Genomic DNA, 18,534 nt, shown 5'->3' with positions numbered 1-18,534 from the left:
CCTGCCAGTCCATCTCAAACATGAACATCGGTTGTCACAGCAAGACCTGATAACTGTCCCCTAGTTACTGACCACTAACTCCTGAGTTGTAACTTGACATTGAGACTGTCCTCACCTGGCCCATGCCAAGCTCTGAGACATAAATGACCTCTGTCTGCATCGACTACAAACCAAAGGTCCATAACAAACGGAATCCTCTGTGTCAGCACCAAGGGAGGGTCATTTTATGATCTTCAAACCGTCCTGTCTTCACTGACTGTTAGTCATGGGTCCAAACATGACGGTCACCTTAAAAACTCATGTCTTTACTGACCAGCAGCCAAGGGTTTACAACATGACCTTGAAAACCCTCCTGTCTTCACTGACCGTTAGCCAATGGTCATAACATGACCTTGAAGCCATCTTCTCTGTAGGAGTAAAGCACCAAGGTCACACTGCTCCTGGTGAGAAAGATATAGAAAGGAAAAATACTTCAAACTCTCCATCTGAGATAAAAAATAACTTTATACCTATAATAGTCTCATGACTGCAAGTATGCCAACTCTCTGGTTTCAAACATTCAATTACTTGCACAAGTTATCTTGAGTGCGTAATACAGAGTAAACAAGTGAGATTAAGTGTACAGAGTTCAGGACGACACTGTCTATCACAGAGCAATTACTGCATGATAGCATGTTCATTTATTAATTTATCTATTTGGTTATTCATAAAAATTGATTCAATTATCTATCAATCTATCTGTCTATCTACCTATAGTACACCTATCCTCTTGATCTCTACCTGATGAGTATATTACTGACACAGTAGTCATAAACAGTAGGATACTGTACTCGCCATATATGTTCACAGGGTTTTTATTTGCAAGAGTTGGGTGCTATTCACAAATTTAACAGCATGCAATTTACCTCCGATCCCAACATGTTTACATAGCAGTACAGGTACAAAATACAAGTATGTAACAAGAACATAATCGTGCACGTGTCTAAATCATGTTTGTATGTGTTCTAGTACATCGTACTAACTAGTACTAGTACCGTGAATGCCGGCATTATTCCATTGATCTTTGGAAGCATTTTAGGAACACATCATAGTATTAGTAATTCTCAACGCTTTTTTGTACGCTTATAGCACTTTTGCTATCAATGCAAGATCACTACTTTTGCCTCCTGAAAATGAGTGATTGATGCTGATATACCCTTTTATTGATGTTACTCATATGACTGCAAATTAAACCACTCCCAATATTGTTGGAAAGTCGTGATTCGCAAAAAGAATTAAGACTTGCTGAATATGGCATATACAGTACATATTGTTGGTATTCCATGGGATCCTGCCCCATGACCCCAAACATGCACACTGACATTTACTACAAACTTTTCCTGAATATTAAGTCATGAGTATTAAGTTCCAGTTTAGTATTGCCATTTAATGGAATTTAAAGAAATTATCTCCATAAAAGGTCATTGGGGTGTAGGCAATATTGATATCCCTGAACCAGTCACAAAAGATACTGGGCATAATACAACTAATCTACATAAATCCATAATCACCTATCCCTCACAGCGACTTGTCTACCTTTGCACTATGGTACAATATACAGTGGATCTTTATAGGTTCCCCCCGAGGCCTGCCAGTGTAGAAGTCTGCTAAAGGGAGACCTCTACAGTTTATTCTTTACAGCTTTATCTATACTTCAGCTACAACTACCATTCAGAAATCCATCCTGCTGTGTTGGAGTTTACTGTAACACATCATCGGTTTAGAACCAGAAGGGCTTTATCACAATTTTGGGGGGTATCAAGTTGTTGGTATCATGTTATAGAGCTTGATGTCGTCTACATTATGGCGTCAATTTTACATAATTTTCATTTTTCAGTAAAATGTTACAAATTTAAACCACAAGGGCAGTATTTCACCTGATATTTGCAATAATTCTTATAAATCTACCCATGTTGATTAAATAAACTTTTTGTTTCATGAAAATTGATTGTTTCGCTTTTATCTACGCTCAAATCTTGATAGCGCCCTTTTGGTTCCTAGCTGACGACATGCACAAATCCATCAATAAAATCAAGTATTTAAAATTTGATATCAGCGACTCACCCATTCTTCTCTTCTTTCTTCTCCTTCAGCTCCAGTATTTCATCAGCGATTTTGTTGATGTAATGTCTGAATTTGTTGTATTTCTCTGTCACTGTGCTGATTCCTGCTCTGAAGGAACTCTCATCACCATCAAACTTTACACAGAGGGGAAGGATGGGGGTAAAAACAATGGAGAAATAGAGTACACATCATTAATGTTTATGTTTGATGAGTAATCGACTATGAAGCCTAAGGGCTTTACTTTCACTTCTCTATACAGTAACAAGGTCTCTCTATTACCTAGCTGAATTATTTCCTTATAAGAGTCCGATGTTATGATTCTTATGTTCAGGCACAGATTATTGGTCTACTGGTTCATAGTTGTTCATACTGCTTTTTACTGTTTTGACTGCAGTCAATGCATAAATGGGTCATTCCAGCACAGCTTTTCTTTTTTTCACCTATATACATCTCACTCAAACAACATTATTGCCTTAAAAACTCAGATTTTAGTAGAGATAACACAGAGAGGTGTTATTAAAGCACCAAGACTGAGGCTGTTAGTCAAACAGTTGCACTTTCTGAAACTAGCCCCTGTTTAAGTAGAAGACAAAGAACAAAATACATTTGATACCAAAAAAACCCCACCAAACCCCCCCACCCCAAAAAAAAAAAAAAAAAAAAAAAAAAAAAAAAACAAAAACACCATGACTGTAAATGCCTGGTCTTTGGACAATAATATTTGGGATTAAAAAATAAAATACATACAGGGCAAGGACACAGTGTGCAACATTATTGCTGTGTCAGAAATCTTATCATTGTTCTCTATTCTATTCTAAATAAAGTGCAGTTCCATCATGCCAGACAGTAAACATATCACAGCTGGTCCATACTGCAGAGTCTGGCTTACCTCTATCATTGCTGCCATGTTCTTTAGCACACTCAGGGGAAGATCAACCTTACAGAGGGAGAAAGCACAGAAAATGTCCAGCATGAAAAATGTCAGCAGTTTTAGCTACAAGACTCCTACATTTTAGATGCAGAGATTTAAAAAACAAGTCAAAATGTTTCACGATTCCACCATAAGTCTGAAGGCCGTCTTGGAGGAGACAAGATAATAACATGCATAATTATAGAGGTGTTATTTTGAGAGAGAATACTCCTTGAAAACTTGACTATGAGAGCAAGAAATCACAAAACATCTTTTTTCTATATTCTGCACGAAGAAAGTGTTCCTGGATCTTACAGATATAGATTTCTTTCCACATTGAAATCAAAATAATGATACTTTATAGGAAAGTAGATAGCTCCAGCAAAGTAGTCTACTTTTAATTCAACCTTTCTCCATCCCAAACAATTTGATGGGTTGCCGCTGTAAATTTGATATACTTACTGCAATGACTTGAACAGTGCATCGAGATGAAAACATGGCAAGGATGGGTTCTATTCGGAGTTGAATCTATCAACGACAAAACAAAAGTCCAAGGCAAGAACGAGAATAAATGATCCACAGAAACAAAGTGACCATGAGGACATGTGAGAAATTTTACACTATACACTGAAATTTATCCCCTTCTGTCACAAACCTTTGCACATAATGGATTATAGTAACTTATTTGGAAAATTAATGATAGAACATTATCTTGCAAAGGAGTTTTAAAGTCATTCCTATCTGACTTACACAAAGAAAAAGAGATGAATGCATGAGAAAGAGGAAACTGTTCTTTCATGGTGTGACAATAAAGGGGAGTTTGGATTGTGTGCAAGGAATTGAAGTGTCACAACAATTCCTTGAAAGAAGCTGCCTGCTATCAGTGTGTTGATCTTTGCCAGAACTAATTCATTTTTACATAAGTCCTCATAAGACTTCACATTAGCAATACAGACGTATTTTCCTTGTAAACTTAGCTTTCATAATCCATTCAGGTGCATCTTTTTTTCTTTTTTTCCCCCACAACTACGGTGAGGTTGGAATTAGTTCCTGCACACTTCATGAGAAAAAGGAAACAAACAACAGATTAGGGTTTACAAGTAGATCAGTGACTCACCTGAAACTCGCTTCTCTTCCGTGCATTGTTGTCTAACTTCTCCATGGTAACAAAACGTACCCTGTACTGAGGGAGGATGGTGCTTGGGATGCTGTCTATGGTGTTCTTATTTCTACTCACCACCTGTGGAGTTTGGTCTGTGGTCTCACTGAAGGATGATATGTATATTAAAGCACATCAGGGAAGACAGACAATTAATCATGCATTACCACTACTGGAATGAGAATATATTTAAACATGAAAGACAAAAGTTAGTTGAATTTGTATTTTGAATCACTACATTGATTAAGGCAAATGTATGTTTTCATACTGGAAGAAAAGGTGATCATTTTTTTTTTCTTTTGCGCCATAATGATTAAAAATCATTAATTTCATGGTAATTTCCTCTCAACTAGTGATCATGGTGAAAAATACATTCATCTTCATTTTAACCCATATCGGGCCAACTACGGGATATTCCGCAGTTCGTCCGAACGCCGCAGAGGCCATATATGGAATATCCCGTAGTGAATGAAATGACATATACTGGTAAGCAACGTCATTCAAAAGTTTTTTTACCTTCTAACCTTTGACAACATATCCCAGAATGCTTTGCTACACTGTCTGCGATAATTCAAGGTTTTGTCAGTCGAACGCCAACAATATTGTAAAAATCATCGAAAAAAATGTGTGTTTACATGGAATAACGCGAATAACCACGAAGTGTCAGTGGGTGCCATCAACAGCTGTACAGATTGCTCGATTTTGGATTTTCTGGTTTGGACATTTGCAGGGCAATGATTCGACTGTGATAATAGTCTGACATGTACATCCACATGTATGTACAATAATTGTATAATTCAGTCGAAATTGAAAAGCTGTATCTATCGTGACAAGTTTCGCTTCAACAAACTATAGGATGCACACATTATACTATCGATTTCCCATGCACTCGCAATGGCTTCATCGTCATAAACATAAACATAAACCTGCAATTATTGTATCAATGGTCATGATATTTATATGTCCAGAAAGCTGACACTCTGATCATTTCATTTCCGGTACTGGATGTGTAAAATTACAACATTTGCTATTCTTAATCCATGAATGAAAGCAAACACACAAATTGATTTCGTAACTTTTGGAGTACTGTACTTCACTTTTGCTGAGTACTATGACTGCACTGTGCATTGAATAGCAGCATGTCATATACCAGTTTACAGGGAATTTTATCCTCTTTCAGACAACATATAACTTGTCTATGTTTTGTTCATTGTTTGCTAATGAAGAGCGATTGTTTTGAGAGTTGTCTGTCTGTCTGCGTGTGTGCGCGAACAGTGCTGGGCCACTGTGGTGTTTGTTTACACTGGGCCACTGTGGTGTTTGTTTACACAAGTGCGTTGGCCCGATATGGGTTAACAGGCCACGATGGAAGGATTCACGTACACTTTGTTGATGCTGGCTTTCTGCTGAATGTGATCCACTAGATTGTAGAAGGTCACCGAGGACTCCACAGCACTTCTGTCCTTGTCAAATGAGCGAACCTGGTAAACAATAAACAAAAGGAATTGCTGCTGATTTAGCACTTTACAACTTGACAGTGAAAGTGAAGGCATAACTTTAGAAGCAAACATACATTAATGTGAAACATAATTTGAATCCAAATTATGGCCTTCCATCTCATAGCTAACATTTACGTCATAACCACTGGGAAAAGAGTGAATTCCTCTGTTGTATCAACACTGATGATGGCCAGAATTTATCTGCTTCTGCAAATATCAAATACGTACCAGTCTGCATGGAATAGGTACAAATGTATATCCCGAGGTGGGTTCATATCACTCATATTCCATATCTAACTTCGTATCAGTCAGTCAGTCAGTCAGTCAGTCAGTCAATCATGCAGTCAGTAGTCAGTAGTCAGTCAATAGTCAGTCAGTCAATCATGCAGTCAGTAGTCAGTAGTCAGTCAATAGTCAGTCAGTCAATCATGCAGTCAGTAGTCAGTAGTCAGTCAATAGTCAGTCAGTCAGTCAGTCAGTCAATCATGCAGTCAGTAGTCAGTAGTCAGTCAATAGTCAGTCAGTCAGTCAGTCAATAGTCAGTCAGTCAGTAAGTCAGTCAGTCAGTCAGTCAGTCAGTAAGTCAGTCAGTCAGTAGTCAGTCAGTCACTCAGTCAGTCAGTCAGTCAGTCAGTCAGTCAGTCACTCAGTCAGTCAGTCAGTCAGTCAGTAGTCAATCAGTCAGTCAGTCAGTAGTCAGTCAGTCAACCAACCAACCAACCAACAAACCAACCAGTCTATCTATCTATCTACCTATCTGTACATACGGATAAACATACCTTGATGAGAGGATCCGAGTCCTTCAGAATGACGAGATGAGAAATTCCCATGAAACGACAGAAATCTTGAGCTTCACCGATACTCTGAGTATCATGTGGCATGGGAAAGATAAATGTGCACAATATTTACCATACTGGCTGGAATTCTTGAAGATTACATGTGGTCAAGTTTCTCCATACAACATTTTACACTAAAAGGGCTATGCATAGCACTGATGGTATGTCAGCCTGAAAACTTCGAATTTCCATTTTGGACAGAAAAGCCAAAGAAATATTCACAGTCAACTAGTAGATACTCAAGATTATTTTGAGTTATATCTGAGTCTTCTTGTACTATGCCAAGTTGATAACTAAAGCTTACGGCATATACTGGAACTCTTTTAGCTTTCTTGCCAGTACACAAACATGTTATACTGTAATAACAGCTACATGTACTTTCCAGTATGTAATTCTGCAGTATATGAATTTATCACATTTTCAAAAAGCTATAAATACATTTCCTTACACTGTTCTCAGTCACATGACTAGTCATATGACTAGTCACATGACTTTGTGAGTGAAATCATGAAGCCACTGTACTCACCAAGGCATTGTCATAGAGGAAGTCTGCTTTGAGTCCAGCAGCCCACAGGTTTCTCACCACTTTGATACGATCTTTCACCAGGCTGCTACTCCCAATGGATATCACAAGGATGTCATATGCACTGAAGGGCTGATATATTATGGGGGGGGGGGGGGGGGGGGTGGGGATAACAAAAATTACAATTAGAAAAGGAAATATCATTTGTAGTGCTGATGTACCGCTACAAATCAATATGTTTGGGATAAAATCTAACATGATCATTTCCAACCAAATATTCTATCTATCACATTCTATTACACCATTTTTCTTCTTTTGGTATTCCATGAGATAATGCTAAAGGAACAAATACAAATTATAACACAAGTTTGATTTTATCTTCAGGTTTCATCAGAAAATATTGTTGTAAGAGAGAATATCGTGGTTCATTCTGAGGCAATAGATTTCCACAAAAGACGGTATATTTCTACACATGGGTTAGACATGATGCGGGAAGATCTTACAAAATTTCCTGACACAGGTGTTAATCTGTCACCAGAAACAAGTCTGACAAGTTACAAATCTCTGGATGCAGTCTATTTCAAGGTAAGGAACATCGTCTGTTAGTGTTTGGCATCAACATTTACACACCATTGTGCTGGTGTATGCCTAGGATCCGTTCCTTTCATAATTTTATCCTTGTTTCTGGAAGTTGTTGTTTTTTTTCTTATATTAGATGAGATGACTAAAAATATGCTTGACAATAAAGTTTTAACAAATATTTCATAAGTGTAGATGAGATTTAAAAAAACAGCTCACATTAATAATAATAATAATAGTAGACATTTATAGAGCGCCTTTTCCACTGGATGCAAAGCGCTATGACATGTCATCCCTGGTCGCCATAAGAGATAAAATATATACAAAATACCAGGCAGTGACAGTATAAGTCCAGTGCACATAGAGGGACATCAAAATAAATAAGTCTTCAAGTTTTGTTTGAAATGATCGAGTGTGGGTGAAGATTTGAGAAGAGGAGGGAGCTTATTCCACAGCCTAGGAGCACAAGAAGAGAAAGCTGCATCTCCGGCTATTTTTTTCGTGTGTGGTTGTGTAAAGATAACGGATGATGAAAGACGAGTGCGCCTAGCGTGAGAGTGTCGTACCAGACACTCCTCAATGTACTCTGGAGCTCTTTTGTTGACTACTTTGTAGACCAGCAAGCTTGAAGGATATTCTTGCTTTGATTGGCAGCCAGTGGAGTTGACGTATAAGAGGAGTGGCATGAGAACGTGAACGAACATGGTACATTAGTCTAGAGGCAGCATTCTGAACTCTCTGTAAGCGATCTGCATCAGCCTGACTGATTCCGCCAAGAAGAGCATTACAGTAGTCAAGTCGCGATAAGACCAATGCACGGACTGCTGCGTGACAAGTAGAAGCATCAATAAATTTTCTGATCCTCCACAGATTTCTGATGCAGTAGTTAGCTAACTTACTTACTTACATTGTACTTGCAAGTTCAATTTCACAACACTAAGGAGTTGACAGCAATAGAAAAGATGACACTGGGTGTATCTTTGTATGTGATTTGGAGTCTTTTTGTGTATTAGTGTGAGTGGTTGTGTCAGCATTAGTGGTATATGTGTATGTTTATGTGTGTGTATGAGTAAAAGCAGCTGAGTAGATTCTCTATGTGATAATGTCTCTACAGCTGTATGTCATGTAAGTATATGCCTGTATGTGTGTGTGCTTTAGTGTTATCTAATACTAATACTTGGCTCCTCTAGGAGTGTGCTCACCGGGTCAGGGGTTGGGTCAGACTGGACGGCTGAGATGATCTTCTCAAAGGAGATGCTGACCCCTACAGCCAAAGGTCCTGGTAGAGATTGCTGCATGGAGTGAGGCTTCTTGAAACCAGGGATCTACACCAAGACAAAACACAGTCTCACTGTTAGATCTCACTGACTTTAATGTCATGTTCAACTATATGAAGGACAGTAATATTACAAGATATGAAACAATACAGATGGCAAAGAGAGGGGCTTCTTGAAACCAGGGATCTACATCAAGACACAGCACAGTCTCATTGTTAGATCTCACAGACTATATTCTCATGAGCAGAATTATATTCAAACATATGAAGGATAGCAATATTACAAGAAGATTATGAAACAATACAAAATCCATGAATTTCTAAACTTTAATAAGTGGGGCTTCTTGAAACCAGGGATCTATACCAAGACAAAACACAGTCTTACTGTTAACAGTCTTACTGTTAGATCTCACTGACTTTATTCTCATGAGCAGAATCATATTCAATAATATGAAGCACAGCAATGATACACGATATGATTCAATAAATGAAGGGGTCGGTGCAATATAGTGCTAACCCACACAATAGTAATTTTGAGATAATCGCTGTTGAATGTTTGCAAAGTCCATACATTGCACATTAACAAAACATGAATGCATGCATTTTTACCATCTTATTGGTTGAATTCAATTTTGATATTTTCACGGATGTTAGAGTAAAGGATAAGGATTATGAAAATGCATGTAACTCAATTTTGACAAAAGTGTGGGTTAGCACTATATTGCACCGACCCCTTCAAATAGTCCACAAAACTACTAACAAAAATTAACAATTTGGTACAAATACAACATTGTTTAGTGCTGTACTATTTGGCCCATCAACTTCATTTTCATAGTTTCCGGTTGCTGTCAAATGTAGTCAATACTAGTTTTCTAATAAACATTTGATTTCAGCGAAGTATTTCAAATTGCATCCTTGTTAAATTGACGACAGTGAGAGCATTAATTGTCATTGCTTTTGAAAGAGATTTTATTTGTAGTTTCAAGAGCATGATACACGAATTGCAACATTCAGGGGGAAGAATGCAATAAAGCATTCTTTCTAATTGTCATCCTATACGTCAGTCTTTCAATAAATCCACACTCTCTCATCTTCCTACCAATCTGTCGTATCTACCACCAGCAGCCAACACATCCATAGAGGGCTTCTTTCTTCGGTGTCCAACATTGGCCACAAACTGGAAGATAACACCTGAGAAGATTTGGATGTTGTACACCAGTCCAACATTGATCAGCATCTAAGAGACAGAATGCAGAGATCTTGTTATCAATCCTACAACACAAAGACAACAACAGACATACACACATACATACACAAACACACAAATACACACATACACGAACAGTACAAGTTACAATGACTGTATCAATTACAAACAGGAAGAATGTCAAACTAACAGCCTGTAAAGAATAGAGCAACATGAAATGACAACCAAGATGTATCACTAGAGACAAACTCGAGGGAGAGGGTTAATTCTTTGTTGCAATTTGAACAAGGAAAAGTGGAAATTATGCGGTGCGTAATATATGTCCCCGCCGGAAGTAGCATTTAGTAGCAAAATGTACAATATAGGTAAAAAGATCAAGGTCAAAGGTCAAAGAGGTCAAAGGTCAAAATTCTATGTAGAAGTTATGAAGCCCTCACCTAGTGCCATCACATAAAGCAAACGGAATCGAAATCGGGTTAGAAATGGCGAAGGAGTAGCATTTTGTAGCCAATGTACAATATAGGTAAAAAATCAAGGTCAAAGGTCAAAGAAGTCAAAGGTCAAAATTCTGTGTAGAAGTTTTGAAGCCCTCACCTAGTGCCATCACATAAAGCAAACGGAATCGAAATCGGGTTAGAAATGGCGAAGGAGTAGCATTTGGTAGCAAAATGTACAATACAGGTCAAAAATCAAGGTCAGAGGTCAAAGAAGTCAAAGGTCAAAATTCTGTGTACAAGTTTTGAAGCCCTCACCTAGTGCCATCACTTAAAGCAAACGGAATTGAAATCGGGTTACAAATGGCAAAGGAGTAGCATTTGGTAGCAAAATGTACAATACAGGTCAAAAATCAAGGTCAGAGGTCAAAGAAGTCAAAGGTCAAAATTCTGTGTAGAAGTTTTGAAGCCCTCACCTAGTGCCATCACATAAAGCAAACGGAATTGAAATCGGGTTACAAATGGCAAAGGAGTAGCATTTTGTAGGCAATGTACAATATAGGTCAAAAATCAAGGTCAAAGGTCAAAGAAGTCAAAGGTCAAAATTCTGTGTAGAAGTTTTGAAGCCCTCACCTAGTGCCATCATATAAAGCAAACGGAATCAAAATTGGGTTAGAAATGGCGAAGGAGTAGCATTTTGAAGCAAAATGTACAATATAGGTCAAAGGTCAAGGTCAAAGTCACAACTGAAATTCTGTATAGACGTTTCAAAGCTCCCATGTAGTGCTATTATATAAAGCAAACAGAATCAAAATCGGGTTAGAAATGGCGAAGGAGTAGCATTTTGAACATTTTGATCACACACGGACGCACAGACGGATGGACGGACAGACGGACAGACGGACACACAGATACACACACGTACGGAGCCCGTTTCATAGTCCCCTGCTCGAACTCGTTCGGCGGGGACAACAATGTGACACAAGTAGAAAGAGGTTAAAGGGACTGCACAGTATTGGTTCAGGTGAGGATTCAGGTTTATAACATTTCTAAGTGAGATGAGAAGCTTCTTATGAAATATGAAAGAGCATGTAATTTTAAGAAGGATTCAACATTTATTTGATGAAAATCGGTTTTCAAATGGCTGAGATATCCAAAAAAAGTGATAATAATAAAAGGCGACAGGCCATGCCTTTTATTAGGATCTCTTTGTTTCACCTTGTTTTTGGATATCTCAGCCATTTCAAAACCGATTTTCATCAAATAAACTTTTGATTCCCTTTAGAATTGCATGCTTTTTGACATCTCATAGAGTGGTTTCTGAATATCTCGCAAAACATTAAAAGTTAAATCCTCACCTCAACCAGAACTGTACAGTCCCATTAAGCTTTCATCTTGAATTATTAGCGATATCGCTTCACTATGACAAGAGTACAGAAAAGAGAAGCACTCATCTTGAGTCAATTGCAAGCTCGCTTCACAAGAAACTGTGGGGACTTAGGTGGGGACTCAGGAGTGAGAGACTCTTGAGGACAGACAGTCAACTGTCCGAAACGTCGAGTCCTTCCCCTACTGTTCTATTCTCCTTGGTTTACAGTCCTTTTCAGGACTACACTCACTCCAGAAAGAATACTCTTACTCAATTTCTTACCTCTTATCCGACCTTTCTTTCTTTCTTTCTATCTTTCTCCTGTCATTCCAACAGTCCCTCTAAGGACTATACATGGTGAACGGCAAACCAAGTGTATCTTAAGAAACTGTATGTGTATACATCACTACAAATGTTTAGATGTAAACTTGAAGATTAAATGCAGCAATAATCTCATCCAGGGTTTAACTTTGCCACCACTGGTTACTGTTCATGCACCTATATTCATGACATTTGTCTCAAAAGTCATTGAATACATGCTTGAACATATGTATAAGCATGGTTATCTAAGCTGAAGATTCATCAAAATCTACATGGTGATTCATGTATGATTATTACTGCATAAAACAGAACGTAGAGAGAATATTACCGGTAATCTGACTCCAAATATCTGGGCCTGAGATATGATGACCTCCAGTTCATGTAGGGCCTGCTTGACCATCAAGGCATTAGGGTTGTTTCCTCTGGTCAGAGGCTTGAGTGTGGTGGTCAGCTTGCTGAGTGAACACTCAAGCTCTATGTACTGGTACAAGTTTGCCACCTTAACAACAAAAAAAACAAAAGTTTTCCAGAGTATTTCTGTTCAACTCAGCACAAAATGCTAGACACATTGTATACATATTTAACATCTTACATATATATACAAAGGGGTTTAGCAAAGTTGTCAATGAGGACAATATCTTTATCCATAAATAAAAAAATCTACTTGAGTAACTCTTAAATTGACACTTTTTATATTCTATATAACCACCTACCGAGCAGAAGACAATATTTCTTTGTCAGAAAAAAAATGATAGAGTTTAAAATGAAAATCAATCACGACTACTATCAATCAAAAGCTGACCAGTGTTGCAAAAGAGAGCATCAATCTGCTGATGACTTGAGTTTTTAAAACACAGTCCATGACTAAGGGAGTGGTAGCCCTGTCTAATAAACTCTGTTCATGAAAATGACTGCACCATGAATCATATTGGTTAGAGATGTGATCGTGTTATCATTAAGTTACAAGATTTGAAATTGGACTTGATATACATGTACTAAGAAGGAACAGGACTAAAATGAGAGAGAGAACTGCCTACCTGCTGCTCTGTGAAGGACATGCCACAGAGCCTGGTCTGGGTCTGGATCTTGTTGAGTTTCTCAGTCCTGGCCTCGTTCAGAGTCCTGTACACAATAGAGTGCTGGTCCTCTGTCACTCCACAGTGATTCAAGATGGCCGTCAAGAGACCCGTATGGTTCAGACGGATTGTGTAATTTCTTGCCTGTCCAACAAACCAGAAATCAGCCACTCACCTACTAGAACTCAATATTCCTCCTAAAAAGCAAGCTGCCCTTCATATACTCTACTTGACCATAGCTTGTCATGTATAGATGACATTATCTAATAATTTGAACATTTTGCCCCTTTATTTGGAACTAAAACATCCTAACACATTTCTTTTTTAATCAACACCAGCTCATCAGGGATTTTTTGATAAGGCAATTTTAATTCAGTCAAAGAAACAATGCATGGACATAATACAAGCTTTTAAAAATCCTAGTATGCATCCACATTTATGCCTTACAGTTAAACGGAAGTACACACTTACAGTCGGACCTCGATTATCTGGCCACATTGGGACCGGTGGGTGTCCAGATAAGCGATTGGGCAAATCCTCAGAGAGATTTGGTCCTCAGATAGAAAGGGGTTAAACTAAATTCAAATTGGCATCAATTCTTACTTGCCACGAAGATAGAAGGGAAAGACAATATAATGCAATGTATTACTAAATCAGTACCCATCAGTTGAGTATCAACTTGAAGAATGTCAGGCTCAAAAACTATGATATACTCCCACTTCTTGTAAACTTATCAGTGTCTTTACTAGAAAAGAAAGGGGAAAAACTGTAAAATGAAGAGAAATGAGTCTTTCTTTAAAGTTAGTCTACCCAATCATATTAACCTGTAAGTCTGGGAACTCATCGATGATTTCACTGACGAGATGGAGTGTCTCTGCATCAGGCAGGAGGTTGCCGGGCGTGTTGGTCACGATGTCAAAGGCACACTCAGTCAACTCTCTGGGGTGACTACCAAACAATTTCTTCTCTCGGTACACCTTCTCTATAGAGTACCTTCAGACAAATGGAGACAGATGCACACATCAACAAACACCCACATATTTATGTAATCATGCTTATCATCACTCAGGCCAAGGATCTCAGTGGAAAGTATAATTCAACTTTTCAGCCTGAATGCCCTTGACACGAGTTTTGGTACATGTTGAAACAGCCATATGGGAACACCGCATGATAGACATTGATCACTCAATAACATGAAGGTTAGTCTGAGAAAGTCAACAGCAAAAGTTAGATACTGGCATCAATGACTTCAGTGTGATAGGAATACCAGAGCTGCAAATCATTGAGGACACTTCCACAATTTTCAGCTACAATTATGTATCATACTTGTGTATCACACAGGTATACCAAAACATTGGTGAAGCACACATCATTTGAGCTACTGACAGCTATAAAGACTTAGTACTAGCTTGTGCCAGTAGTCCAGGTGGCTAGCACACATAAACCAAAACACACAAATGAATTAGGAGTGTATATTGCATGATTAAACTTTGGCATTTTCAGATTTTATACTCACATGGTTTTTCCAAATGAATTTGCTGAGTGACTACAATTGGTACATATTACATGTACTAGAATGTACATTTGAGATGGATATGAAATATCATGTGTTGGTGGGTTGTGTCAAAATAAACTCTGAGTGCACGATTATCCAAAATGCAAACTGCTCTCATAAAGTTCCACATACTGACACATAATGAAAACACCCAGAAATCTTACCTTTTCAAGTTCGTCACATTGTTTCTCGCCACATATCTGGCAAAGGGCACCTGTGTACAAATAGAGAGGGAATTGTGCTCAGTGCAGCTTGTTACTTGATCACGCATGGCAAGGAGAATTTCACTTTACAATCAATACAAATTATGAGACAAATGCTTTTCTCGTTTAGTGAATAAGTTTGTAGATTACTACATGTCTTAGTATAGATGAATAGTGTCTTTCACACATGCCGTCTACTGTAACATTCATACTCACACCTAATCAATATTTCAAAGCCAATCATTTCAAGTCTGTTGCTGCTGTGTAATCATGCCCTTGTCTATCTATTTATCTATATATCTATTTGCCTAATTATCTACTGAGTTCCTCCAATGTTTCTTTTGAATTATTCATTTCACCCATTCTTAAAATAACCATCTCAATCTCCCAATATCATAAATTCAGTTATGCGTACCCGAAGGTCAAAGGGCAACATGAGAATGCCACCGCTGTGGTCCATGAAGTGAGCACACATCTCACTGTGTTCATACAGCTTGGTCTTTGGCAACAAGAGCAATGTGTTTATTCTGATGGCACCATGTTTCTGGAATATCCGCTGCACAGTGTCGTACACCATTTGCTGTGTGAGGGCAGTCTTCATAAGAAAACCCTGTGAAAAGTAAGGAAGAGGAAAATACACAAGAACTTAATTATACAGTGCTTTGAACAACACACAAAAGTTACCCACTAAGTTTGCTCTATCTATATAAATCTAGTATCGGAATGAACATGACTTCTCTGGATTTTAATACAACACAGGAAGGATTTGTCAAAATACATCAATGAGTGAAGCAAAAATTAGAATATATTCTTATTTCAATCTTGGTATTTTGACAATGTTATGGGACACTGTTTACAGCAGCTCTTTGATTCATCACTAGAATTGCACAAATCCATGATAATCCCGTGGAGGACGGTTTGAATTTGCTACAACACGAACTTGCTATAGATACCTGCCTGAGTATACTCGGGACTCGTCCTCAACAGTAATGATTCATCTTCTCAATGATTATACTGTTAGCTATAGTGGCGCTGCACACTTACCCATTTTTTCTACTGGTCAAACTTGTGTGTTGGACCAGTAGGTGCCAATTTTTGTAATTCTTAACTGGTCCATGCCTGAAAATGTTACTGGTCTGAGAGTGATTTTTACTGGTAAGGGACCATTGGACCAGTGCCAGTGTGCTATAGATATGAAGATATGCAGAGTTGTGGCAACTCTTCACCTCTTCTGCTTTAATATTTTCTGTAACCTGAGATTGAACCACAGCTTTTGCCATCCACATTACTATGATATCCTTGGTGACGTGGCTAAATTTGGTCAAAAGCCTAGCAATGTGTCCCAGAACCTACCTTGTGCATGTCAATGTCATAGGTGAAGTCAGCCACAGGTCTGCTCTCTACAGAGAAGAGTTCTGTCATGAGATAGCGGTAAGCCTTGGTCTGCTGGTTGGATACGGTCTGACGAAGCATCTCCTGCAGACGGGCATCTTCCATCTGGGGCGGAGGAAGGAGCTTACTCTCCAAGAGCTCTTGAGAGGTGGGTCGCTCCTTGGGGTCATGGTCCAGGAGCCAGCGGATGATGGATGCCTCCCGGCTGTCCTGGACCTCATCAAAGTCTTCTGGGAGTTGTATCGATTCCTGCAGGAACCATTGTTAAAAACACACCCACATCTTAGCCATCACACTCCATTCTACAACTCTGCATTTGATCCCAAATTTCAAGCTTTTCTGTTTAGTACAAACAATGGACTCAGAGTCATGCACTAAATATCAAATGCATATATTTGCATATGCAAATAGGTATTTCCATACTAAACCAACATCTTTTTTTGAAATGCAGACTTCCTGCAGAATATAGTGTATGCTACTATTAAAAAGTTACCGATTTAATCTTCTTACACATATAATTTCAGTTTGACTTCTGTGCTTATCATTCAGCAGCCAAGTCATATACAGTATCCCACTGCTATTTAACTACTTGTCAAACTATGTTCTGTGACTACAAATGTAATGTTACAGTGAGAGAAAGAAACATTGACTACAGAAAATATTTTCAGTGGAATAAACTGTGCTTTCTTGTGCTAAAAAAAATTATGTAATGATCACAATGCTGATTACTAGGACACTGAAAAGTAAGACATCTCATCACTACTGCTACAGCTTTAATGAGAATACTTGTGATGTGCTCACTCCACAGACCCACCTGTCTCAGCTGATCAAGTATCTTAACCCTCTCCATCCCAGTGGTGAGAGCTCGGTAACACATCTCAAAGAAGATGATCCCTAGACTGTAGATGTCAACTTTCTGTCAGGAGAAATCAGTCACAAAGACATGGAAATATAGAAATAATGATCAAATTGAAACAGACCAATATTCTAGAATAAAGACATGACATATCTTAGTGTGACTGGAATATACCATATTAATAGCGTTCAAAAAATTACAAGCATATATTGCATCTAATCAGGGAAGTGCTCACCTCCCTGAGTGCTCACCTCCCTGATCTAATCTACTCTTGACAAATTGCATTCAGTGAATGTATCAATGACACACAAAAATGATTCATATCTGAATAAAGAGTACTGATGTGATGATGTGATAGTCTTTTCTTACAGCTTGGGTCAAAGCCAGGTTTGCCCACAAACACTTGGGCCAGATGAGGTAATTTAGAACCAGTTTCCATGGCGATGAATAGCTATGACATCACACTTTGGTACTCGCTGTAGACTGTCATGTTACACATTTTCTTTTTTTTAGATATCTTATTGCTAATAATCCATGTACACATATATTTCATAATGGCTGAATCTGGACATTTTCGCATTCAAACATTATAATCTACAAAAGTTTTTCTACTTTTATAAAACCTTGATAAATTCAGACTGCTGGAAACTTACCTGATTATAATGACTGTTCTGAGCTTTGCAGAGCTCTGGAGCTACATACAAGGCTGTTCCCACTTTCCCAGTCATGTGACCACCTAAAAAAACAAACAAACAAACAAAGAGCATGACAATGCATGAAATCAGTTAACACACAGAAAGCACACGATTTCAAACCAAAGTTATGGTGATTCTCTTTATCAAACATCCAAATTTTCATATTCAGATGGTAAACTACAGGCATCTGAAGTAGAATTGTGACTGAGTGGTTAAGACTACAGGCTCTAAATTTTAAGGTTTCTGGTTCGGATCCAGTCTTTTAGTAGGATTACTAGCTCCCTGAGGAAAGACACTTTATCTCCAGTGCTTAGCCTTTCAAAAGAAGCTTTACTTTGATCCTGTGGTTACTTGCCAATAAGCACATAATGAATGTGTTATACATAGAGTTCAATTTCTTACGAATCAGAGATTTCTGTCCATCTCCTGAGTAGTTTAATTTGTGATCATGGAGTACGGCAATGGATGGTGGAATGTACCAGTGCACATCGTGTTCATGTCAGGATCAGAGTTAATATTTTCGAATGATTAAAACTCGAGA

The 18,534-nt window shown here is 38.2% G+C and overlaps 1 protein-coding gene across 1 annotated transcript in view; it reads right to left on the bottom strand.

Annotated features, from left to right (window-relative positions):
* Positions 1 to 251: 251 nt before the first annotated feature.
* LOC139740726 (eIF-2-alpha kinase GCN2-like) overlaps positions 252 to 18,534 on the bottom strand; it is a 35,444-nt gene continuing 17,161 nt past the window's right edge. Inside the window, exons 21-38 of the mRNA XM_071651293.1 lie at positions 17,952 to 18,034; positions 17,257 to 17,358; positions 16,404 to 16,691; positions 15,466 to 15,660; positions 15,012 to 15,061; positions 14,117 to 14,285; positions 13,254 to 13,436; positions 12,545 to 12,715; positions 9,985 to 10,122; positions 8,774 to 8,934; positions 7,034 to 7,148; positions 6,451 to 6,534; positions 5,556 to 5,653; positions 4,131 to 4,278; positions 3,476 to 3,541; positions 2,993 to 3,040; positions 2,104 to 2,237; positions 252 to 440 (exon numbers count right to left, since the gene is read on the bottom strand). Coding sequence (XP_071507394.1) covers positions 380 to 440; positions 2,104 to 2,237; positions 2,993 to 3,040; positions 3,476 to 3,541; positions 4,131 to 4,278; positions 5,556 to 5,653; positions 6,451 to 6,534; positions 7,034 to 7,148; positions 8,774 to 8,934; positions 9,985 to 10,122; positions 12,545 to 12,715; positions 13,254 to 13,436; positions 14,117 to 14,285; positions 15,012 to 15,061; positions 15,466 to 15,660; positions 16,404 to 16,691; positions 17,257 to 17,358; positions 17,952 to 18,034 — 2,294 coding nt within the window. The 3' untranslated portion in view covers positions 252 to 379. The remainder of the gene's footprint in view (positions 441 to 2,103; positions 2,238 to 2,992; positions 3,041 to 3,475; positions 3,542 to 4,130; positions 4,279 to 5,555; positions 5,654 to 6,450; positions 6,535 to 7,033; positions 7,149 to 8,773; positions 8,935 to 9,984; positions 10,123 to 12,544; positions 12,716 to 13,253; positions 13,437 to 14,116; positions 14,286 to 15,011; positions 15,062 to 15,465; positions 15,661 to 16,403; positions 16,692 to 17,256; positions 17,359 to 17,951; positions 18,035 to 18,534) is intronic.

Source organism: Diadema antillarum, unplaced genomic scaffold (assembly GCF_040938485.1).
Source record: "Diadema antillarum isolate AM-2024a unplaced genomic scaffold, OU_Dant_1.0 seq00000876_RagTag, whole genome shotgun sequence".
NCBI classification, from domain to species: Eukaryota; Metazoa; Echinodermata; class Echinoidea; order Diadematoida; family Diadematidae; genus Diadema; species Diadema antillarum.
Note: the sequence above shows the minus strand (reverse complement) of the source record. Positions and strands in the feature narration are given on the sequence as shown.